General features: G+C 36.2%; 1 protein-coding gene across 14 annotated transcripts in view; it reads left to right on the top strand.

Annotated features, from left to right (window-relative positions):
• Positions 1–25,566, top strand: part of CEP85L (centrosomal protein 85 like) — a 201,164-nt gene that overhangs the window by 145,477 nt on the left and 30,121 nt on the right. For 12 of the 14 annotated variants that reach the window (XM_001502878.7, XM_005596902.4, XM_023650978.2 and 9 more), the window contains 2 exons: positions 4,553–4,670; positions 21,351–21,530. In XM_001502878.7, the coding sequence (XP_001502928.3) occupies positions 4,553–4,670; positions 21,351–21,530 (298 nt within the window). The remainder of the gene's footprint in view (positions 1–4,552; positions 4,671–21,350; positions 21,531–25,566) is intronic. The other 2 variants (XM_023650979.2, XM_070225456.1) reach the window with 1 other exon arrangement.

Raw genomic sequence — 25,566 nt, 5'->3', positions numbered from 1 at the left:
AAAAATGTTCGTATATAAAACTCTCTATAAAAGATATAGTGCTAAAAATTAGAACCAACTATACAGCATATCTTTTTTCCAGGTACTCAATTAAACTAATGGTCTTTAAAATGGTGATAACACATGCAGAGGCTATTTCAGAGAGAGGATTGATGGGATTTACATCCAGCTGGATGGAACTGAGAGTAAAGATGCTGAACTTTCTCCTTTGGAGTAATACCTGGATATTATTTTTGAAAATACCAAGTTACCTACAATTGCAGGAGAAAAATGTGTTTTCTCACAATGCGTGTAACTTTTGTAGTAGATGACTCTGGATAATTAGGTCAAAGCAGGTCAAATGTTAGGGAAAAATAACTGCTGTATTAACTGTTCCTGAGTGTGCTCCATCTCATGAGAAAAAGCATTTAGATGAGTTTCCAGAACAACTCAGGAAAAAAGCAGGAAACCTGGTTTCTAATTCTTTATGTTTGGCACTGACCGTTTAGGTGATTCTGAATAAGATGCTTGACCACATTAATCTACTCACCTGCCTAGGTACAAGAGTTTCACCACTCAAACAAAAATGGACTTTTTTGAAGATCACTGTTCTGGGCTACTTCCCTCCCCCTTCCACCTAGTTTTATAGCGTGATGATTAAATGGATGAATGTATGTAAAAAGCCCTAATACTGCGTGATGCATAGTAGCCATCAGCAAATAGTAGCCACGTATGTTATATATTATATATATACATGTTTTATATAATGTATTTGTGTGCTTCTTCCATGGAAGAGACTGTTTCTTGCACGTTATATTACTTATAGTGGTATTCACCAAATACTCATTCAGAGGAAATAGCCTTATTTTAGTAGAAAAGAGGTTAAGGTTGCTGGTTAACCTGTGTTGTTGCTAATACTAACCGTTCTTACAATGTCTTGCACTTTGAAGTTGCTCAGTTGTTTTGTCACTGAATTGATCAGATAAGTCAGTGCTCTTGAGACTGGTCCAGAGAGGAAACCTTTATACCTTCGGAAGTGACACCTGAGTTAATGCTGCAGTGTAGAGAATTCTCATGTTGTCATTACTCGCAATTTACAGTATATATGTATCCCATTGAACTACATATGGAAGTAAAATCACGTTATGTTTGTGCTAGGTAAGCTTTTTAAAATCAGTGGTGAATTCTTTGGTATAGTGTGGGTACTTTTTTATTGAATTCATAATGTCCTTCTAATTCATCTGCTTTATAAGCTAGGGTTTGTGATTAGATTTCTTAAAGCAAGGCCTACCTGTAGATATCATGGTTATTATAAGTTATTAAAACTTCACTTCCACACATTTGATAACTAATGTGAGATTTTGTTCATAGCAATTTCTAGCACATGTCTTTTACTTTGAGGTAGACCCCATAACGCAAGAGTCATGGTTATTTTCCATTACTAGTGTTGAAGTGAGATTTGATTATATTTATCAGCTGCTCTGAGCATTTAAATACAGAATAATAGTTCATTTCTAAGCTATTATGGTTGTTTATACCTTGGTATCTAGTATTATAGAAGCAATTTCTAAATCTAGTATTCTCTTTCAATCCCAACTACTGTATTGCAATTTAATTTTGAAAGTAAATAATAAAAATAAGAGCAGAAATTGAATATATAGTTCTACTAATCAGGAAAAAAGAAAGGCTCAAATTAAAATATTAGGAATAAAAAGTTATATTATAGGTGGATATTTTAAATCATTGTTATAAACATGTCAATAAATCTGAAAGCATGGAAGCAAATGAATAATTTTTACGGAATGTCAAAATTAGCTCAAAGAGAAATGGAAAATTTGCATAAACTATTAACATTAAAGAAATATAATCAGATATTAACTAGACTCATTGTGGTCATTATTTCCCAGTATGTACAAATGTTGAATCATTATGTTGTACACTTGAAACTAAGACATTATATATTGATTATATCTCAATTTTTAAAAAAAACAAAATATAATCAGCAATCATGTCTTCTAGACCAAAATGGTTTTAGAAATGAGATTTGCCAAACTATGTTATTATACTTAGAGTGGTTTTCCTGTAGGTTGCATATAGTTGGGTCTACTCCATCCATTCTAACAATGTCTACCTTTTAATTTGGGCCATTTACATTTTGTGATCATTGATATGGTTGCATTTAAATCTGCCATCTTTGTTTTCTAATTGTACCATCTGTTCTTTGTTCCTCTTTGCCTTCTCTTAAATTAGTGGAATATTTTTTATAATTCGCTTTATCTCCTTTGTTGGCTTATTAGCTCTTATTAACTCTTTGTTGTTATTAGAGTTTATACCATACATCCTCAAAGTGTAGCTAACAGTCTACCTTCCAGCAATACTATACTGCTATACTGCTTCATGTATAAGAATCTTCCAAAAATAGGCTTCCGTTTTTCCTTTCCCAGCCCATAAGCTGTTTTGTCATACATTTTTCTACTACAAAGATCATAAACCCCACAATACATAAATTTTTTTTTTTGCTTTACGCGGTCTATTATCTTTTAAAGAGATTTAAATAATAATAACAATATTTTAAGTATTTGCCTATTTGGTTATCATTTCTGATGCTCTTCCTTTGTGTAGATCCAGGTTTTCATTTGGTATCATTTTTATTTTACTAGAAGATACTCCTTTATCGTTTCTTGTAGTTCAAGTCTGTTGGTGATGAATTCTTTCACCTTTTGTTTCTGAAAAAGTTTATTTCACCTCTGTCTTTGATATTTTCCTTGAATAAAGTATTCTAGGTTGATAGTTTTTGTTTTGTTTTTAATTTACCTTTGGTAGAAAATTCTAGTTTGATAGCTCTCAAGTTTTAATACTTTTAGAGTAATACTTTAAAGTGCTTCACTGTCTTGTTTGCGTTAATTCAGGCGAGAAATCTGCTATCCTCTTTACGTTTGTCTCCCTGGATGAATTTATCTTTTTTCTTCTGACTACTTGTAAGATTTTCTCTTTATCACTGATTTTTAAGCCATTTGATTAAGATGTTTCTTAGTTTAGTTTTCTTCACGTTACTTATGCTTGGGGTTCTCTGGTCCTCTTGGATCTGTGGGTGTATAGTTCTCATCAAATTTGGAAGAATTTTGGCCAGTTTTCTGGAAACATTTTTTCTGCCCCAGCTTCCACTTTCCTCCCTCTCCTTTAGGGATTCTAATCACACTTATATTTTGCCTCTTAAAGAAATCCCACAACTCACTGATGCTCTGAGCTTTTGTTCATTAGTACTTTTTCTCCTGTTTCTTTCCCCAGATAGTTTCTATTGCTTTGTCTTCAAATTCACTAATCTTTTTTCCTGCAAATTCTAGTCTGCCGTTAATCCCATTTAGAGTAATGTCTGTGTCTTCTGTGTCTCTATTCAACATATTCTGTCTTTTTTGTAGGGTTTTTTTGTTTTTTGGTGAGAAAGATTGTCCCTGAGCTAATATCTGTTGACAATCCTCCTCTTTTTGCTCAAGGAAGACTAGCCCTGAGCTAACATCTGTGTCAGTCTTCCTCTATTTTGTATGTAGGACACCACTACAGCATGGCTTGACGAGCGACGTGTAGGTCTGCGCCTGGGATCTGAACCCGCAAACCTCAGGCCACTGAAGTGGAACTACGCCGCCAGGCTGGCCCCTCTAGTTGTTTTTTAACATATGAAAACAGTTATAATAACTGATTTAGTGTCCTTGCCTATTAATTCTATCATCTGTGTCAATTCTGGCTCTCTTTCAGTGGATTGGTTTTTATTATCATTCCTAAAAGCTCTCTCTCCATCATAACCTTAATATGAGACTTGTTATTAAATTTTTAAAGATCATTGATAATACATATAAAGCTCTTAGCATGATGCCTAGCACATAACAGTTTTTAAATATGTAAGGATACGTATTCACAAAAGTTAAGTAAGTTGAGTAAAGTAAGCTATGAGCTGCTGAGGAAGGAATTGAACTTCAATGTGTCTGGTTCCAACATGAGGTTATACTAAAACGAAATGTCAGTGCTATCCAAAGATGCAGATCTGTGACCAGGTGAGTCCTCGATCATTGGTGGTGTTTGTGTAGACTGTGCAACCTGGGATGTTGTAGAGAAGATGCAAGCGTAGAACAGCCGTTGGGCTAGATGATATTTATAAAAATACCTTTCACCCCAGACAATGAGATTCTCAAAAGCTTCAATAGCTAGTAAGTGTTGAACAAAATTTGGATGAATGAAAATAATGATTTTAAGGTAAAAGCATTCCTGACTGAGGATGTAACATTTATTATGTTAGGTAACAAGAAGAAAGAAAGCAAAGCGTGACTTTGTTAGAATCTAAGAAGAGTGTTCAAGAAGGTTGTATTCTATAAATTGCCAGAAGTACTCTACAGTATAAATAAATCAGTTGTCTTCCACATACCTCATGGTACTGTGGTTTAAAAAATTCCCTATTCTGAATTTTAAAATTGATAATAATTTTATGTCAAATTATTAGAATCCTGAAAGTTCTGCTTTTAACTATCCCTTAGAAGAGTATATATTTTTTTGTAATGTGACCTCAATTTATGTTTTGCAGACAGAAGCAACAAATTACCCACCTACATGAGAGGATAAGGGATAATGAGTTACGGGCGCAACACGCCATGTTAGGACATTATGTGAGTTGTGAGGATTCCTACGTGGCTAGTTTGCAGGTAAGATTACAGAGAATTTTGTAATTGTTGTTTTATTAGTAAAGCATGTGTTAATTTTATACGTGACTTGTAAAATTAGGACTTCTTTTGAATTAATGATTCATTCACATGGATATGTGTAAAAGATCTATCAAGTACTGTCTACCATATGTGCAGTTCACACCCCCTCGGCACACACATACAGGAACTGCTATTATCAGTTTCTAGTGTATCCTTCCAGAGTTGATGTATACCACTAGCACATATGAATGTCTTTTATCCCCCAACCTTCGCAAAAAATATCAAAATATATACACTGTCCAGCACCTTGCTTTTTTTTCCCTTATATTGTATAAAATACAGTGATTTTTCCCATATCATTACATAGACAGCATCCCTTTCCTTTGCTTTTATAGCTGCTTGATTTTCCATTTTATGGACAAAGTATAATTTATTCAACCTGTCCCTACTCATCAAAATTTGGATTGTTTCTAGTCTGGACTATTATAAATTATGTTGTGAAGAATAACCTTTTATCAAACATTGTTTTGCTCATTTGTAAGTTGAGTCCTCAGAAATGAAATTTCTAGGTGTTGTATGAGTTGGTAATTTTTACTGATACTGTCAAATTGCTATCCAGGAGAGCTTGTTGCAGTCTTTAGCTCCTGTCAGCAGTGTATATGACTCTCCCCTCTCCCACCTCCCCACTCGTAGCCATGTTAACAGTATGTTTTGAAACTTTGAGATTTTTGTCCTTCTAGTAGGCTTGTATAAAGGATGAGGTGGGGGAGTTATCTCCATATTGTTTTTCCAAAGATTTTTTTATATTAAAATACATATAACATAAAATTTAGCTTCTTAACCATTTTTAACTATATAGGTCAGGGGTAGTAAATACTTTCATAATATTGTGTAACCATCACCACCATTCATCTTAGAACTCTTTTCATCATATAAAACTGAAATTCTATACCCATTGAACAATAACTCCCCATTCTCCTTCTCTGGCAACCACCATTCCACTTTCTATCTCTATGATTTTCGTTACTCTGTCTCCTGTTAAGTGGAATCATACAGGATTTGTCTTTTTATAACTGGCTCATTTCACTTAGTTTAGTGTCCTGAAGATTCATCTATGCTGTAGCATGTGTCAGAATTTCCTTCCTTTTCAAGGCTGAAGAATATTCCATTGTATGTATATCACATTTTGCTTATTCATTCACCTGTTGCTGGACACTTGGGTTGCTTCCGTATTTTATCTATAACGAATAATGTGGCTGTGAACATTTTTTATATTATTTATTTCAACATGGGCGTACAAATATCTCTTCAAGACCCTGCTTTCAGTTCTTTTGAGTAGATACCCAGAAGTAGAATTGCTGGATTATACAGTAATTCTGTTTTTAGTGTTTTGAGGAACTGCCCTACTGTTTTCCACAGTGGCTGTACCATTTTACGTTCCCACCAACAGTGTACAAGGGTTCCATTTTTTCCACATAGTTGCCAACACTTCTTATTTTCTGTGTTTTGATGGTAGCCATCCTAATGGATGTGAGGTGGTATCTCATTGTAGTTTTGATTTGCATTTCCCTAATGATAAGTGAGGTTGAGCATCTTTTCATATGCTTATTGGCCATTTATATATCTTCTTTGGAGAAGTGTCCATACAGGTCTTCTGCCCATTTTTGAATCAGGTTTTTTTTTGTTATTGAGTTGTTGAAGTTATCTATATATTCTGGATATTAATCCTTTATCAGATATGTGATTTGCATATAATTTTTCCCATTCTGTGACAATGCCCAGTTGATAGTATCTTTTTGTACACGAAATTTTTAAATTTTCATAAAGTCCAGTTTGTCTATTTTTTCTTTTGTCGCTTGTGCCTTTGGTGTCGTATCCAAGAAATCATTGCCAAATCCAGTGTCATGAAAGTTTATTCTGTGTTTTCTTCTAAGAGTTTTATAGTTTTAAGCTCTTATGTTTAGAGTCTTTGATCCATTTTGAATTAATTTTTGTATATGGTGTTAGGTAAAGGTCCAACTTCATTATTTTGCATGTGGATAATCCAGTTATCCCAGCACCATTTATTGAAAAGACTGTCTTTTCTTCATTGAATGGTTGGCACCTTGTCCAGAATCATTTGACTCTATCCACAAGGGTTTATTTCTTTGTTCTATTCCATTGGTCTATATATGTCTCTCTTTATGCCAGTATCACATTGTTTTGATTACTGTAGCTTTTTAGTAAGTGTTGAAATCAGGAAGTATAAGTCCTCCAGCTTTGTTCTTCTTTTTCAAAATTGTTTTGGCTATTAGAGATCCCTTGAGATTCCATATGAGTTTTAGGATGAGTTTTTCTAATTCTGCAAAAAATGTCATTGGGATTTTGATAGGGATTGCATTGAATCTGTAGATCGGTTTGGGTAGTATTGACATTAACAATATTAGATTTTCCAGTCCATGAACATGGGATGTGTTTTCATTTATTCGTCGTCTTTAATTTCTTTCAGCAATACTTTGTAGTTTTCATTGTGCAAGTCTTTCACCTCCATGGTTAAGTTAATTCCTAAGTATTTTCTTCTTTTTGAGACTGTTATAAATGGAATTGTTTTCATAATTTTCTTTTTTAGACTGTTCAATGTTAGCGTATAGAAATACAACTAATTTTTGTGTGTTGTATCCTGATAACTTTGCTGAATTCGTTCATTAGCTCTAACAGTTTTTTTTTTTTTGCGGTATCTTTAGGGTTTTCTATATGTAGGATTGTATGATCTGTGAACAGAGATAATTTTACTTCTTTTCCAATTTGGATGCCTTTTATTTCTTTTTCTTGCCTAATTGCTCTGGCTGGGACTTCCAATACTCTGTTGAATAGAAATGGTGAAAGTAGAAATCCTTTTCTTGTTCTGATCTTAGAGGAAAAGCTTTTTAGTCTTTCACCATTGAGTATGATGTATGCTGTGGGTTTTTTCTATATAGCTTTTATTATATTGAGATAGTTTCCTTGTATTCATAGTTTTTTGACTGTTTTTATCATAAAGAGTGTTAAATTTTGTCATAATGCTTTTTCAGCATCAGTTGAGATTATTGTATTTTTTCTGTCCTCCCCCTTCATTCTGTTAATGTGGTGTATTACATTGATTGATTTTTGTATGTTAAACCATCCTTGCACTCCAGGAGTAAATCCCACTTGGTCATGGAGTATAATCTTTTTACTATACTGCTGAATTCAGTTTGCTGATATTTTGTTTAGGATTTTTACATCAGTGTTCTTAAGGGATTATTGGTCTGTAGTTTTCTTGTAGTGTCTTGTCTTGCTTTAGTATCAGAATAATGCTGGCCTCATAGGATGTGTTCCTTCCTTTTCCAGTTTTTGAAACATTTCAAAAGGGTTAGTATTAGGTCTTCTTTAAATGTTCAGTAGAATTCACCAGTGATGCCATCAGGTTCAGGGCTATGGTTTTTCTTTCTTGGGAGATTTTTTGATTATTGATTAAATCTCTTTACTAGTTGTAGGTCTACTCAGATTTTCTGTTTTTTCCTGTTTCAGTCTTAGTGGGTTTTGTGTTTCTAGGAATGTGTGCATTTCATCTAGTTTATCCAATTTGTTGCTGTACAGTTAATTGTTCATAGTACTCCTTCTATAATCTTTTTTATTTTTGTAGAATTGATAGTTAATGTCCCCATTTTCATTTCTGGTTTTAGTAATTTGAATCTTTTTTTCTTAGTCTATCTGGCTAAAAGGTTTGTCAATTTTGTTATCTTTTCAAAGAACCAATTTTTGGTTCATTTATTTTTCTCTGGTTTTTCTGTTTGCCATTTCATTTATCTCTGCTCTAATCTTTATTATTTCCTTCCTTCCAACAGCTTTGGATTTAGTTTGTTCTTCATTTTCTAATTCTTTGAGTTGTAAAGTTAGGTTGTTGATTTAAGATCTTTCTTGTTTTCACCATATGGTTTTAATATGTATTTCTTCTAAGAGTGATGTTGAACTTCTTTTCATGTATTTGAGACCCATTCATATTGCTTTTTCTGTTAATTGTCTTTTATTATCCTTTGGTTATCTTTTTCTGTTATGGTTTGGTTTTTTGCTTACTGATTTTACAAATCCTTTATGTATAAAAAGAAGTTAGCTTTTTTGTCTGTAATTTGATTTGAAACTACGTTTTCTGAATTTGTCATAATGTTTTCTTTATATTTATATCATTCTATTTCTTTTTCATTTTTTTCTACCATGAGGATTCCCTAATTGTAATGAGTATTTTATAAATAAGTCCCACTTTTACAAATGAACGCATTTAACAAAACAATTATTAAACGTCCACTGTGCTAAATTCTGAGGTCACAAAATGGAAAAATAGTTCCTGCGTTCATGGATCTTAAACTATAGAGGGAGAGACCACATGAGTAAACATGTTTATCCATTCCTTCAAAATTTGTTTGTGTTTACTATGGGTAAGGCAGTGTCTAGGCACTAGGAATAGAAATGTAAATGAGGCTGGTTTTGCCCTTGAGGCTACAGTCTAAGGGGAACACAGACATAGGGTCTTTGAGGTCTTATAATAAAATTTATATGGCTGGAAGGGCTACTTTTCCCAATTATTACTCTTCTTTTAAAGAATTTTTCTTAAAACTTTTTTGTATATTTTCTCTGTAAACTTTATAATTGGCTTATTTCCAAAAGAAAAAAATACTATTGGCATTTTTATTAGAATCAAAAGTGAGGACTAATAACTTTATGGTGGTGTATACTTCTATTTCTGGAAATTTATTTTGTCATCTACATTATTCCTAGAATTTTTAAAAATTATTTTAAGTGGAATTTTTTCCTCCATTATATTTTCAAACTTGTTTATAAATATTAAAGGTATTGGTATAATACATCAAGAAATACTGAAAAACAGGTAACAATCAGATTTGCTTGAGGCAGAGGCATTTAACATAGAAATTCCATCTTGCTTTTCATACTTTAGTTACTAATACATCAAAATACCTCATTATTCTGTAGTCTCATCTGTGAGTTCTGTTACATGATAACAAGGCTCCATGATACTGAGATTAATAGTGTCCAGTTATTTGAAAATGGTATTTCTAGGCTATATAAGTAGTATAATTTACTTTGATAACAGTATTTTGATAGAACCATGCAGTTTATCCTTGTAACTTTGTTATTCTGAGTAAAGATTTACTTGAATGATGCAATTACTATTATATTACCAAAAGCGTTTAAAACTTAATGTATATCTGCAAGCTGAAGAAAATGTCTTTTGACACAGTGTCAGGCCAGTAGAGGGCTCTCCAAGTCAGGCTGCAAGAACAGGTAAAAATATTTGGAAGGATATGGGCAAGGGGACTACTAAAAATATTGAAAGATTTTGAATTATGTGGAGAATTAAAATATTGTTAAGAAATTCAACTTGAAGAGATAAGGGAAATTAATAAAAGAGACTACAAGGAAAACTCTAAGTACTAAATGGATATGATAAATATATGATAAACTTTTTTCCAGTGGATAGATATAGAGAGCTGGTAAAATGGCAAAAGTTAGAAGAAACAACAAATATGATAATAAAATGTTTCTTTAGCAAAGGAATTTTTACCTTGGATCTATGAACAACATTATTTTTTATGCACAACATTTTATATATGCACATTTTTGGGTCTATAGCTTGTTTATCCTAATTCAGTGGTATATTAAACAAAGGAAATTATACTTTTCATAGTTTATATCCTAGGTTAATAAACTTTCGATGTAAAAACAACATTCGTTTATGAATTTATAGATGAAAAACATATTCATGAGTAGTAGCTTGTTTGCCTGTTAAAAACTTTGAGGGGGCCGGCCCGGTGGCGCAGTGGTTAAGTTCGCACGTTCCGCTTCTCGGCAGCCTGGGGTTCGCCGGTTTAGATCTTGGGTGTGGACACGGCACCGCTTGGCACGCCATGCTGTGGTAGGCATCCCACGTATAAAGTAGAGGAAGATGGGCACGATGTTAGCTCAGGGCCAGGCTTCCTCAGCAAAAAAGGAGGACTGGCAGTAGTTAGCTCCAGGTTAATCTTTCTTTAAAAAAAAATAAAAGCTTTGAATAACCTTATAGTCAAAATGACCTGAAAACTAGACATCATTAAGTCTTATAGGTAGAAAAGGAGAACCAGGTCTTCATCCTAAAATGCAAACTTCCTAGATTGTTTCAGTGGTAGAACTGATAGAAGCAAAGAGTGATCTGTACTTACAATGCCTTATACAGTGATGCACCACATAGCAATGTTTCACTCGACAATAGACCACATAACAACAGTGGTCCCATAAGATTAGTACCTTACAGCCTAGGTGTGTAGTAGGCTCTACCATCTAGGTTTGTGTAAGTGCCCTCTCTGATGTTCGCACAGTGACTACCTACCTAATGACACATTTCTTGGAATGTATCTCCATGATTAAGCCTTGCATGACTGTACCAAAATTTCAACCTGTGGACAAAACAAATGTGAAGGACTGTATTTCCTTTTGTTAAAAACTGAAGGGGCCAGCTCGGTGGCGCAGCGGTTAAGTGCGCACGTTTCACTTCGACAGCTCGGGGTTCGCTGGTTCAGATCCTGGGTGCGGACATGGCACCGCTTGGCAAGCTATGCTGTGGCAGGCATCCCACATAAAAAGTAGAGGAAGATGGGCATGGATGTTAACTCAGGGCCAGTCTTCCTCAGCAAAAAGAGGAGGATTGGCAGCAGATGGTAGCTCTGGGCTAATCTTCCTCAAAAAAAAAAAAAGAAAAAAAAGCTGAAGAAGAAAGAGGTCTCTTCTTTCCAAATACATCTATACCTTGGAAAGACCAACTGAATAATAATGCTTATTCTTATTAAGCATCATTGACGCATCATTCCTTGTTTCCATTTTATTTTTTTTGTTAGTGTCATTTTTTTCTATTTATTTTTTCTTCAGCTGTATTTTCTACTACCAAGTCCTTTGATTCTAGTGAGTATTTTATAAATGAGTCTCACCTTTACAAATGAGTTCATTCAACAGAACATAAACATCTAATATGTTTTAACACATTTGGGGCCACAGAAGTGAAGAACACTTTCTGTCTTCACAGATCTCAAAGCCCACAGAGGGATAATATTAAAAAAAAATGTGTTTATCCATATCTTCAATTATTTATGTTTACTATGTGTAAGGCACTGTTTAGGCTCTAGTAATGTAAATGTGAATGAAATTGCTTTTTCCTTCAAGGAGGGGACAATATAATGAGGAACACAGATAAACAACAGACAGTTGCAGTTATATTGGAGGTACCCAAAAGGAATATGTATGAAGTGCCGTGGGAACCCCTACTAAGAGCATAGAAACTAGTCTTCCAAAGGTGGGGTCATGCTTCCCATAGGAAAGGATATCTAATCTGAGAACCTGATGAACTAAAAGAATTTAGTTCATGAAGGAGGTGGAGGAATAATATTTGAGGCATAGTATACTGACACGAAGAGGCCCGAAATCAAGAGAGGAGATGCTGCATTTGGAAAACTACAGATTATTCTGTATGAATGAAGTGTAAAATGAGAGAAGGGTAATGGTAAGAGATGTGGTTGAAGAGGTAAGCAGAGGTCAAGTTGTGTCAAAGGCTTGAGAAGTAAGGGGTCGACGTGTCTCAGGTTTAGGGACAGTTCTGGTCAATGCCTGTTGTACTAGCCTAATTATTAATAACACCCTCTTTCACTCTCCAAGGTATCCTAGTTTAGTTACTACAGTGGCGTAATGGAGACTGGATTTAAGATGGATAGTATTGGAAGCAGGGAAACCAGTCAGAAGGCAGTTCTCACTAGTCTAAAAGTTACGTGAACACCGGAATTTTGAAACAGTGTTGGTCAGGACAAGAGGAAAAGTATGTAGCAAACATCTGTGCAACCAAGCATGGGCTAGATTTAGTGTCTTGAATGTGGTGAGAGAGAATGATTGCCTAGTTTCAGATGGGGAAATTGATTTGTTTATGTTGTTGGTGGCCAGACTAGAGACTACTACAGCAGGAATAGGTTTAGAGGGGAAAAATACCGAGTCCACCTTATGTATTGTAGATTTAGGACTGAGATGAGGAATGAGGCTGATATGCGTGGGTACAGGTCTGAGGGAGGGATTAGAGATTTATGAATTGTTGTCTAGCTGGGTGGTTGTTGAAGCCTCAGGCATGATCGGATGTGCAGCGAGTGAAGACAGTGGAATCCAGAAGTGAAGACAGGGAACGGCAGTACTTTAGAAGGGAATAGAAGAACACAACTTGCGAAGAGGCATGAGGGGTGGGTATTGTCAGAGAAATGAAGGCAAGAAAGGCTTTCTCCACAGAGTGAGTGGTTGTGTGACACTCAGAGAAAGTAGATAAAGGCTGAAAAGACCTAATTAAATGTAGAAATTAAAGCATTCCAGCTTCAGACTTTCCTCTTTGTGTCTTCATAATTTCATCTAGAGGTTCAACTACATTCTGTCGTGCTACAAAACACATTTCTGTAGTGCAAATGCGCTTATACACAGATGGCAGATAGGAGAATGATGTCAGTAGAGTTTTCAAGTGTCATTGATTTGTGTGTGTGTGTGCGTGTGCATGCGTTTCCCCAGGCAAGGAGAGTTAGAATAGTGAGAGTAAAATTAGAATCTCTGGCAGGCTGCAAAAAGGCCTAGGCTCGCCTACTGCATTGGCAGCAGACCCTATTTAAGCTTCATTTCACGAAAATTACAAGAGTCCTCCTACTTTCTTGAGAGATGCCTGCCCTCTTTTAGTGGTTTCCAGTTCATGGCAGGTTGTGTTGCCTCCTGCCCGCCTGAATGGTAGTCCCTGTGTTGCAGAGTTCTACCTCCATTGTCTCAACACCCATTAGACCTGCTCTAATTGAAGTGACACCAGCATTTTGACTGTAGGTATGGATGTGGTCTTTAATATCCGCTGTGGCTGCCTACCCAGAATGTTCAACTTACCTCACCAGTCACTGTTTTCGTTAGTGTTCTGGTTTGAAGTTGCATAGGTTTTAAGTAGACTATTCTTATTCTTAACCTTTCCCATAAGCATTTTTATTTTTAGTGCATGATTTGCTAGGAATGTGTATATTTCATTGTAATAGAAACACCTATATGAATTTTTTTGTAAAATTAATAACTTTTATTTATCAGAGCAGTTTTAGGTTCACAGCAAAATTGAGAAGAAAGTACAGAGAGTTCCCATATATCCTATGTCCCCACACACCCACAACCTCCTCCATCTGACTTATTTTACTTAACACAATCCCCTCAAGGTCCTTCCATGTTGTTGTAAATGGCACGATTTCATCTCTTTTTTTCCTTTCTTTCTTTCTTTCTTTTTTTTTTTTTTTTTGCTGAGGAATATTCACCTGAGCTACCATCTGTTGCCAATCTTCCTCTTTTTGTATGTGAGCCACTGCCACAGAATGGCCACTGATGAGTGGTGTAGGTCCACACCCAGGAACTGAACCTGCGCCACCCAAGTGGTGCAGGCCAAACTCAACCACTAGGCCACCAGGGCTGGCCCAAGATTTCATCTTTTTCATGGCTAAGTCACGTTCTGTTATATACCACATCGTCTTTATCCATTTGTCCGTTGATGGGCACCTAGGTTGCTTCCAAGTCTTGGCTATTGTGAATAATGCTGTGATAAACGTAGGGATGCATATATCTTTTTGAATTAGTGTTTTTGTGTTGTTTGTATAAATACCCAGAAGTGGTATACCTGGATCGTATGGTACTACTTACTATCCTTAATTTTTTGAGAAGTCTCCATACTGTTTTCCATAGTAGCTGCACCAGTTTGCACTCCCGCCAGCAGTGTATGAGAGTTCCTTTTTCTCCACATCCTCTCCAACACTTGTTATTTTTTGTCTTTTTAATAGCCATTTGATGGGCATGAGGTGATATCTTGTTGTAGTTTTGACTTGCTTTTCCCTAATAATTAGTGATGTTGAACATGTTCATGTGCCTGTTGGCCATCTTATATCTTCTTTGGAAAAATGTTTGGATCTTCTGCCCTTTTCCTTTTTGGCTGGGGAAGATTCGCCCTGAGCTAATATCTGTTGCCAAGCTTCCTCTTTTTGCTTCAGGAAGATTCGCCCTGAGCTGATATCTGTGCCAGTCTTCCTCTATGTTATTTGTGGGTTGCCACCACAGCATGGCTGCCAACAAGTGGTGTGGGTGTGTGCCTGGGAACCAGACGTGGCTGCAGAAACAGAGTGTGCTAAACTTAACCACTAGGCAATTGGGCCAGCCTCTCTGCCTCTTTTTTAATTGGGTTGTTTGGTTTTTTGTGTTTGACTTATATGAGTTCTTTATGTATTTTGGATATTAACCCCTCATCAGATATGTGATTTACAAATATCTTCTCCAAATTTTTAGTCTTTTCTTTTTGTTGATGGTTTCCTTTGCCTTGCAGAAACTTTTAGTCTGATGTAGTCCCATTTGTTTATTTTTTTCTTTGTTTCCCTTGCCTGACGAGACATGATATTCAAAAAGATACTGCTAAGGCCAGTGTTAAAGAGCATACTGCCTATGTTTTCTTCTAGAAGTTTTATGGTTTCAGGTTTTACATTCAAGTTTTGATCCATTTAGAGTTAATTTTTGTGTATGGTATAAGATAATGGTCTACTTTAATTCTTTTGCATGTGGCTGTCCAGTTTTCCCAACCCCATTTGTTGAAGGGACCTTCCTTTCTCCATTGTGTGTTCTTGGCTCCATTGTCAAAAATTAGCTCTCTGTAGATGTGTGAGTTTATTTCTGGGCTCTTGATTCTGATCCACTGATCTGTGTGTCTGTTTTTGTGTTAGTACCGTGCTGTTTTGATTACTATAGCTTTATAGTATAGTTTGAGTTCAAGGAGTGTGATACCTCCAGCTTTGTTCTTTTTTCACAATTCCTTTAGCTATTTGTGGTCTATTGTTCCACATAAATTTTAGGATTCTTTGTTCTATTTCTGTGAAAAATGTCATTGGGACTGTTATAGGGATTGCATTGACTCTGTAGATAGCTCTAGGAAATATGGACATTTTAACTGTTAATTCTTCCAATTCATAAGCACAGAATATCTTCCCATTTCTTTGTGTCTTCTTCAGTTTCTTTCAACAATGTTTTATAGTTTTTACCTCTTTGGTTAAATTTCTTCCTAGGTGTTGTATTCTTTTTGTTGCAGTTGTAAATGGGATTGTATTCTTGATTTCTTTCTGCTAATTTGTTGTTAATGTGTAGAAACACTGTTGATTTTCATGTGTTCATTTTGTGCTCTGCAACTTTACTGTATTTGTTTATTATTTCTAATAGTTTTTTTTGGTGGGTTCTTTAGGGTTTTACATGATTGATTTTAGCTCTTTCATCTTGTCTACTATATGCACTCAATGTTGTAAATTTTCCTCTAAACACTGCTTTCACTACATCCCACAAATTTTGATAACATGTATTTTCATTTAGTTCAAAATTTTTTAAAATTTCTCTTGAGATTTCTTTTTTGACCTATATATTACTTAGAAATGTAGTGTTTATTCTCTAAGTATTTTGGGTTTTTCCAACTACTTTTCTCTTGATATCTAGTTTAATTCCATTATGGTCTGAAAGTATGCATTGTGTGATATCTCTTCTTTCAAATGTGTTAAGTTGTGTTTTATGGCCTAGATGTGGTCTGTCTTGGTGAATGTTCCATATGAGCTTAAGAAGAATGTGCAATCTGCTGTTGTTGGATGAAGTAGTCTTATAGATACCAGTTATATCCAGTTGATTGATGGTGATTTTGAACTCAGCTTTGTCTTTACTGATTTTCTGCTTGATGGATCTGTCCATTTCTGATAGAGGGTTGTTAAAGCCTCCAACTATTATAGTGGTTTCATCTGTTTCTCCTTGCAGTTCCATCAGTTTTTGCCTCACATATTTTGATACTCTGTTGTTGGCACATACACATTAATGTCTCTTGGAGTGATGACCCTATTATCATTATGTAATGCTCCTCTTGATCCCTGATAACTTTACTTGCTCTAAAGTCTGGTTTGTCTGAAATTAATATAGCTACTCTAGCTTTCTTTTCATTAATGTTAGCATGATGTATCTTTTTCCATCATCCCTTTTACTTTTCATGTATATGTGTCTTTATATTTAGAGTGAGTTTCTTGTAAACAACATATAGTTGGATCTTGTTTTTGGATTCACTCTGACAATCTGTGTCTTTTGTTTAGTGTATTTAGACCATTCACATTTGAAGTGAATATTGATATAGTTGGATTGATATCTACCATGTTTGCTACTGTTTGGTTGCCCTTGTTCTTTGTTCCTATTTGTCTTCCACACTTCCTCTGCCTTTTGCAGTTTTAATTGAGTATTTTATATGATTCCATTTTCTTTCCTTTCTTAGCATCTATACTTTTTGCTGCTTTTAGTGATTGCCCTAGAGTTTACAATGTACATTTACAACCAATCCAAGTCTACTTGCAGATAACACTATACTTTTCATGAGTAGTGCAAGTACCTTATGATAACTAAGTATTCCTAAATCTTCCCTCCTCTGCCTTGTGTCGTTGTCATTCATTTCACTTTTGCATAAGCAAACACACATAAACATAATTGAATACGTTGTTGCCCCTATTTTTTTACCCACCTGTTATCTGTTAGATCGATTAAGAAAATGAAAGCTTTTATTTTACCTTCACTCATACCGTCTCTGATGCTCTTCCTTTCTGTGCTTAGATCCAAGTTTCTGACCTTTATCCTTTCCTTTCTCTCTGAAGAACTTCTTTTAACATTTCTTGCAAGCCAAGTCTCTTGCCGACCAATTCCCTCAATTTTTATTTGTCTGAGAAAGTATTTCTTTTTCACTTTTGAAGGATAATTTCACTGGGTACATACTTCTAGGTTGGTGGATTTTTTTCTCTTAACTTTAAATATTGCTTGCATGGTTTCTGAGAAGTCAGATATAACTTTTATCTTTGCCTGTCTTTTCTATAGGTAAGATGTTTTTTCCCTCTTGTTTCTTTCAAGATTTTTTTAATCTTTGATTTTTAGAAATTTAAATATGATACAACTATGTGTAGTTTTTTGGCATTTATTCCGCTTGATTTTCTCTGAGCTTCCTGAATCTGAGGTGTGGGGTCTGACAATTTGGGGAAATTCTCAATCATTTTTTCAAATATTGCTTCTGTTCCTTTCTCTCTTTCTTTTCTTTGTGTTGTTCCCATTATATGTATGTTACTTTTTGTAGTTATTTCGCAGTTCTTGGATATTTTGTTCTATTTTTCTCCACACTGTTTTCTCTTTGCTCTTCAGTTTTGGAAGTTTCTGTTGTCATATCCTCAAGCTCAGAGATTGTTTCTGAGCCGCGTCCAGTCTGCTGGTGAGCTCACCAGACGTTCTTCATTTCTGTTACAGTGTTTTTGATCTCTAGAGTTTCTTTTTGCTTCCTTTTTAGAATTTCCGTCTCTGTGCTTACATTTTTTATCTGTTCTTATGTCTTGTCTACTTTACCATTAAGCCCTTAGTGTGTAAATCATAATTTTAAAAACTTTCTTGTCTGATAATTACAACATTCCTGATGTATCTGACTCTGGTTCTGATGCTTGTTTGGTCTCTCTAGACTATGTTTTTGCCTTTTAGTATGCCTTGTAACTTTTGTTTGAAAGGTGGATCTGAGTATTGGGAAATGTGGTAAATAGGCCTTTAGTAATGTAGTGGCAAGGTGTGGGGGGAGGAACAACGTTCTGTAGTCCTCTGATTAGTTGTTAGTCTTTTTTTTTTTAAAGATTTTATTTTTTCCTTTTTCTCCCCAAAGCCCCCCGGTACATATTTGTGTATTCTTCGTTGTGGGTCCTTCTAGTTGTGGCACATGGGACGCCGCCTCAGCGTGGTTTGATGAGCAGTGCCATGTCCGCACCCAGGATTCGAACTAATGAAACACTGGGCCGCCTGCAGCGGAGCGTGCGAACTTAACCACTCGGCCACGGGGCCAGCCCCTAGATGTTAGTCTTTTAGTGAGCCTGTGCTCTTGGCCTGTGAACTTCACTAGTGCTTCTCAGTATTATCTTTCCCACCCTTCGGTGAGACACAATGGCTAAAGGTAATGGAATTGGGTATTGCTCGCCCCCCATGTGGCAGGCTAGAGGTAGCTGGAGTTAGGTATTTCTTTCCTAGATAGGTTAGTTCCCTTCTAGGTAGGTTAGTTTCTGGCAAAATAGTTTCTCCTGAGGGCAGGTCTTATTAAGAAGAACAGATTGTTCTGGCATACATCAAAATGGTTTCTTTTCTCCTCCCGCTGTTGGAAGTAAGAGGGGATTTTTTTTTCTCTGACACTGAGGATGTTAGACTCCTGAAGGAACCCCCCCCAAAAAATCTGAGGGTCCCCTATGACTGGGTCCTGCTGGAGTTTTTGGCACTCAGACTTCTGCACTTCATCAGGTGCCCCTCTAGTTTTCCTGCTCCAGCACTGGTTCCCATAGAGGATTCTGTTCCAGTGTTATTCTCTCTATTCGCCTGTTTCTCTGATTCAGGGGGCAGCAGTTTGCCTGTGACCTCACTTCTCTGACAGATCTGAGAAGAGCTGCGGATTTTTCAGTGTGTTCAGCTTTTTACTTGTTAGTAAAATAGACAGAGTGGCAATTTCTGAGCTTATTACATGCCAGACTGGAAACCATAAGTCTGTATTAACTTTTTACAGTTTCCTAATCTAGCCTAGCCATTTTCCTGAGTTCTAGACCCACCTCTCTAACTGCCTGATGTTCTTCTCTGCTTGTATTTCAACTGGCATCTTAATGTCAATAGGCTCTAGTTGTAATTAAGTACATCTGCTTGGACTTGTTCTCCTATAGGATCTCCTTACCTCTGCTCACAGTATACTCTTCCCTGTTACTTAGACACGAAATCTTAAACCTTCATTATCTTTAACATTTCTTGTCCATTCACATCTTGAAATACAATTCTCTCTAAATCCTCTCAATTCTGTTTCCAGAAGTTTCTTCATTCTGTTCTGAGTGCTCTAAATAGGTTAGAATAATTTCTTAAAGTGATATATTCATATCCATTTTCAATATCCTTTAATTTATCCCCTCCATTGCTTCCAGTTGTTATAGCACTCTTGTCCTTTTTTCCTCTTTTCTCTTTAATCAGAAGTTATTGAGAGTGTGCACTGGGCTAAATGCCAGGGAATACAGAGATTTACAAAACAGTTCACAGTCTCTTAAGTCACGTTGCTTTCTTGTAAAGCTGTCGCTGGCTTCCCATTTCCTATGAATTAAGGTTGTACTCTGAACTTGTGATTCTACGGTAGAAACCCTCTTAGATTTTTTAAGTTTTCCATTATATTCCCCAGTCTTGATACTTATACTTTAAACAAACATGGGTATTCTCTGCATATATCCCATCCCTTATGTTTTTAAAATATTCTTTCTGGAATGCTTTTCTTCCTTTCTCTGTTCCTGCCAGAATTCTCCTTATTTTCAAAATCTGTCTCAAAAGCCACCTTCCCCATAAAACCTTTTTCATCAGTCTCCCAATGCCGTCTTCATTTATCCTCCCACCTCCCAACACTTTGTACTTAAGATAGCTTTTCTTTGGATACCATATTGTGTCCTGTACATAATTATCTAAGGGTTTCTCTTATGCCTCTGGTTAGTTTGTAAAGAGCAGTGCCTGTGTCTGTGTTCTTTGAAATACCCTGCACATGATAAGTGCTATTAATATAATTTTTGAATTGCATCTCTGCCTTTTGAGAAAGTATGAGTTCTTCAAGGCCTACTTCAAGTTCACTTCTATAAAGCCTTCCCATTGCTACTACGTTTACAGCCGTCTTAGCACATAGACAGTTTCTGTTGTCTTTTTGTGTGTGACACTTTATTAAACTTGTGGGGCCTTGTTTATTAACTGTTGAATCCCCAGTACACAATGTCTAGCATATTTGTTGAATAAATGGAAAAATAATCTGTTTTTTGCTTTCACATTACTTTGTTGGTATCTCTTGTAGCATTTATCACATTCTAATTTGTTTGAGGAAACATTTGTGTTTCCTGTCTTCTTTTTCTAGGTTGTTATACTGCAAGGGGAAGGGGAGGGGAAAAATTCTTTCTAAATTTCCTACAAAGCTTTGCTCATAGACACAATAATACATTTACTCATTCAGCAATTATTTTTTGAAAAGCATTTGTTTTGTGCCAGTCACTGTTCTAGGAAATAGGGATGTGGGAGCAACTAAGATGGACAAAAATCCCTGATTTCATAGACCTCACTTTCTAGTTGGGGAAACACTCCGTTAATATTCATTGAATTTAATATTAGCTGGAAATGGTCACCTGTGAGGAAATTTTTCTCTAATTTTTATTTATCTCCCTAGAACTTTCACTTCTATATAAGGTACTCTTTATATCTCTAATATACTTTTTAACCAAATAACTGCCTTTTATTAAGCTTCTGCTGTGTACTAAGAACTTTACACACTTCACTCTTCAAAGAAACACTGCAGGGTAGACTTTATTCTTTCTGTTTTATAGAGGAGAAGCTGAGGCTGGGTGACGGTAAGTAATTTGAGGTAGTCGTGGCGCGTAGCTGGGAGTCAGGAGAGCTGGGATGCATGCCAGGTGTGTCTGCTGCTAATGCCTGTGTGCACTCTTGGACTGTGCCTCATTTCCAGTTTCTTTCCATTTGTTCAAGACAAGGAAACTTGTAAGTTCCTACTTGTTTTTTTTTCTTTCCCAATAGCCACAATATGAGAACACTTCACTGCAGAGTTCATTTTCAGATCAGTCAGTGTCCCCTTCCCAGCAAGAGGAACTTGAGCAAAAGCTTGCATCTACTGAGAAAGAGGTTTTACAGCTCAATCAGTTTCTCAAACAAAGAATAAGCCAGTTTAGTGAAGAGAAGAAGAAACTGGAGGAAAAGGTAGGTATTTTTAATAAAGTTGAATCGGGTCAACAACATTCCTTCAACATATAATTGTTTGTCTGTCATCCACTCTCTGCCCGGTGTCATACAGGTTATACATTTATATTGAAGTGATTAGTTTTGTAGCAACTTTTGAGAAACCCTGTGCTGTCTACAAAAATCCAGGGATTTTCTTGAAGGACAAAAATAGCACTGTAGGGGCCAGCCTGGTGGTGCAGTGGTTAAGTTCGCACTTTCTGCTTCGGCTGCCTGGGGTTCATGGGTTCGGATCCTGGGTACGGATATGGCACCGCTTGGCAAGCCATGCTGTGGTAGGCATCCCACATATAAAGTAGAGGAAGATGGGCACGGATGTTAGCTCAGGGCCAGTCTTCCTCAGCAAAAAGAGGAGGATTGGCAGCAGATACTAGCTCAGGGCTAATCTTCCTCAAAAAAAAAAAATACCGCTATATATTATATCTTTCTAACTAATAGTGAAACCTTTTTTAAGTTGGTGCCTACACTGAGATGTGACACCAATAACTGTTCTCCTTTTCTTCTTGGTTCCTTTCTCTGTGTCATGTTGAGCATGAAGGATTGGAAAGTGAAATAAGAGTGATCTGTCTTTCATAAGCATGTGACTTCAAGTTATTTAAGCTGAAGCCCCTGATTTAGAATAAGTAGCTAAAAGCCAAATGCTTACATACACAATGTATCTGTACATTTATTTGACCTTTCTGCCTCTATTACAGTATTTTCACCTCATTCCATTATAGTATCGTTAAAGATCAAGTAGGATGCATACGAGCCCTAGTATACTGAAGAGGCACAGATCCTTAAGCTGCTACTTAGTGGCAGAACTGATTTTAGATTTCTCTCTGGATATATCCAACTTATCATTCTATTAACTGAACCTTCCATTCAAGTGATCTGGAGCAGGTCACCATGATTTCTTCAGGGAGGTTTTGCAGCTATATAGAGAACTCAATTGACATTTTTGTTTGAGGGGAGGGGGTGTGTGTGTGTATATATATATATACACATGTGAGTTTTCCACTTCCAAAAGTGGAAGTGAGTTGTCACTTCCAAGAAGTGACAAAAATTTCTCTTGGTTTCTCTTTCTCAGCTGTATGATTTATTTTGTCTTGGCTAACTTGGAAGTATCTTAAGTACCTGTTTCTTGTTTCTTATGTATTTTTGGGGCTTTATACAATACTGAAATCTGGAGAGAGCTAAGGAAGTATTCATTGGTCATACACATGTGAGAGGGATTCAAATATTTTTTCACCTGAGACTTGTTAACTAAAAGATTGTGTGAAAGTTATGATGATACAGTGGATACAATTTTTAAAATATATTTTTGTTTTATCTAAATTTTTCCTCATCTTTTATTACTTTCAGTGTGCAGTGCTTAATAAAATCAGTTTATACACTAACTACCTATTTGATGGCTCCTACTTGGATGTCTTATAACTATTTCAAACTTTTCATGTCCAAAACACAGTTCTTAATTTGCCTTACGACTGTCCTGTTCTTCTCAAATGAAACAAAATTTTCTTCAGTGTTCATTACTATATATGCAGTTACTTATGCTAGAAACTTTACTAAGTCTAATGAAGCTTGTCTCCTAAATATATATAGAATCTGTCCAGCACTACCAGCCGGGTCCAAGTTATCATGTCTTGGCAAAGCTTTTGTAATAGCTGCTTCACTGGTGTCTCTGAATTTGTTCTTGCCCTGCTTATCTGCTCACCCTTGCCCTCTACTTCTTTGTTATTGTTGTAATTCTGTGTTTTATTTATTATATTTTTTAAATTAAAGAATAATTTATATACAGTCAGATGTACAGATCTTGAGTATTCAGTTTTATGAGTATTGCTGGTAATATGTACACATAGAACCACTATCTAAAATGAGACACAAAACATTTCAGTCACCTAAGAAGTTCCCTTGTGCTTCTTTCTAGTCAGGCTCCTTCGCCTCCATGACATACTTTCTTATCGCTATAGTTTTGAGTCTTCTTAGACATCACATAAATGGAGTCATAGAGTATATATACTTTTGTGTCTGTTTCTTTCACTCAGTGTCTTTGAGATTTATTTATACTGTTGGATGTATTGGTAGTTTGTCCCTATCTATTGCTGAGCTGCATTCTATTATATAGATATACCACTGTGTATCTAGTCTCCTGTTCAGGGACATTTGGATTATTTTCAGTTTGGGGAAATTATGAATAAAGCTACTGTGAACATTATTGTACCAGACTTTTTGTATGCGTGTGTTTTTATTTCTCTTGGGTAGATTTCTAAGAGTGGAGTTTCTCATTGGGTAGGTATTTAACTTGGAAGAAACTACTCAAGTTCTCCCAAGTATTTGTACCATTTAATCTTCCACTACCATGTATGAGAGTTCCAGTTGCTCCACAGCCTCTCAGATCCATTCTTGATAATGTGGAGGACTGAACGTTTTAAAATGAAGATCCAGTCATTTCACTGACTTGGTTAAAACCCGTTAATGCCATCTCATCTTTAAAATAAGAATCAAATTCTTCCCGTGACCTGAAAGACCCTGCCTCTTTATACAGCTTAAGCCGTAGCAGTCACCGGTACACTGTGTCTTGGGACCGTGTCTTACAGTTGCTTAAATAGGTCAGGCTTTGTTGCTGATATCAGGATCTTTACACAAAGTCTCCCCTTTGCCTGGTGAATACTTAGCTCTCTTCTCCCACTCCCTGGTCACCTATTTGTTTCGTCAAGCCTCAGCTTAGATGTCTTTCCCCTCCAATGTCTCCTGTTATGTCTAGAGCATTTTGTTCTTCTTTTTTCCAGTACTTAACACAATTTTGAATAATCGTTCTTTTTTAATATTTAAATTTTAATCTTCCTCTTTTTGCTTGAGGAACAGTGGCCCTGAGCTAACACCTGTGCCAGTCCTCCTCTATTTTGTATGTGGGATGCCGCCACAGCGTGGCTTGATGAGTGGTGTGTAGGTCCACACCTGGGATCGAAACCTGCAAAACCTGGGTTGCCGAAGTGGAGCGCAAGAACTTAACCACTACACCACCGGGCCGGCTCCCCTGAATAATCATTATTTTTTAATATTTCTCTGTAAGCTCCATGAAGGCAGGGAAATATCTTAATGTGTCACTGTAACATATGTAGCACCAGCCTTGGTGCCTGGCATATTGAATGAATGAATGCTTTCAAGTGATTTTTGCCAAGAGGGAAGAACAGGGAGTGAGATAACCCCAACAAAGGGCTGGGGAAAGAATGATGAGAGAGAGAGATCAAAGATATCAGAGTGGGTGTGTGATGGAGCAAGTTCATAAGAGGAATAGAGAAAGGTTGATAGCAGACACCAAGATGGAAGAGTTCGTCTTGGAAGAGAAGAGGAATAGCCTCTCTGTGGAGTGAGGCAGTTAGGAATGGAAATGTCTGTATCAGGGGCACTTGAGGAGGGGGCTGAATGTGGAGGGTACAGTTTGTGGTGGATGACTTGAGTTCTTGAGGGGAGTGTAGAAGCTAGAAAACAGACTCACTGATGATGCATCAACTCACCTGCACTCTGGGCCCACCTGAGGTTGGATTGTGTTGTTTCCTTCTGCATTTACTCCCTGTGGCCCTGATCAAGACTAATTCCATGACAGAAAAACATTTAATGTGATCATCATAATAAAAGTTACTCTTTGATGAACTTTTTCTTATGTGCGCCAGACAGCGTGTTATTGTGCATTAAATGCCTTTTCTCATTTAATCCTAATCTTCACAAAAACCCTGTGAGGTCTATACTTTACCCTGATTTTTAAAAATGGGATAACTGAAGCTTTGAGAAAATTTGAGTAATCTGTCCAGTTGCATGTAGATAGAAATTGTTGAAAAGCTAGGAGTAGAATTCAAGACAGTTTAACTCTACAGCTGATGCTTTGGGCTAATAATAATGATTTATAAAAAATTTTAGAGGAAAAAAATGTCCTCAATAATCTATTTTGTTCAAACGATGATATTTAAAATAAAAATAAATTTGTTTGTAAACCTCTTCTAAAACAGGTCCTCCT

This window comes from Equus caballus, chromosome 10 (genome assembly GCF_041296265.1).
Source record: "Equus caballus isolate H_3958 breed thoroughbred chromosome 10, TB-T2T, whole genome shotgun sequence".
Classification (NCBI taxonomy): Eukaryota; Metazoa; Chordata; class Mammalia; order Perissodactyla; family Equidae; genus Equus; species Equus caballus.
The sequence above is the reverse complement of the archived record's forward strand: the minus strand, read 5'-3'. Positions and strand labels throughout refer to the sequence as shown.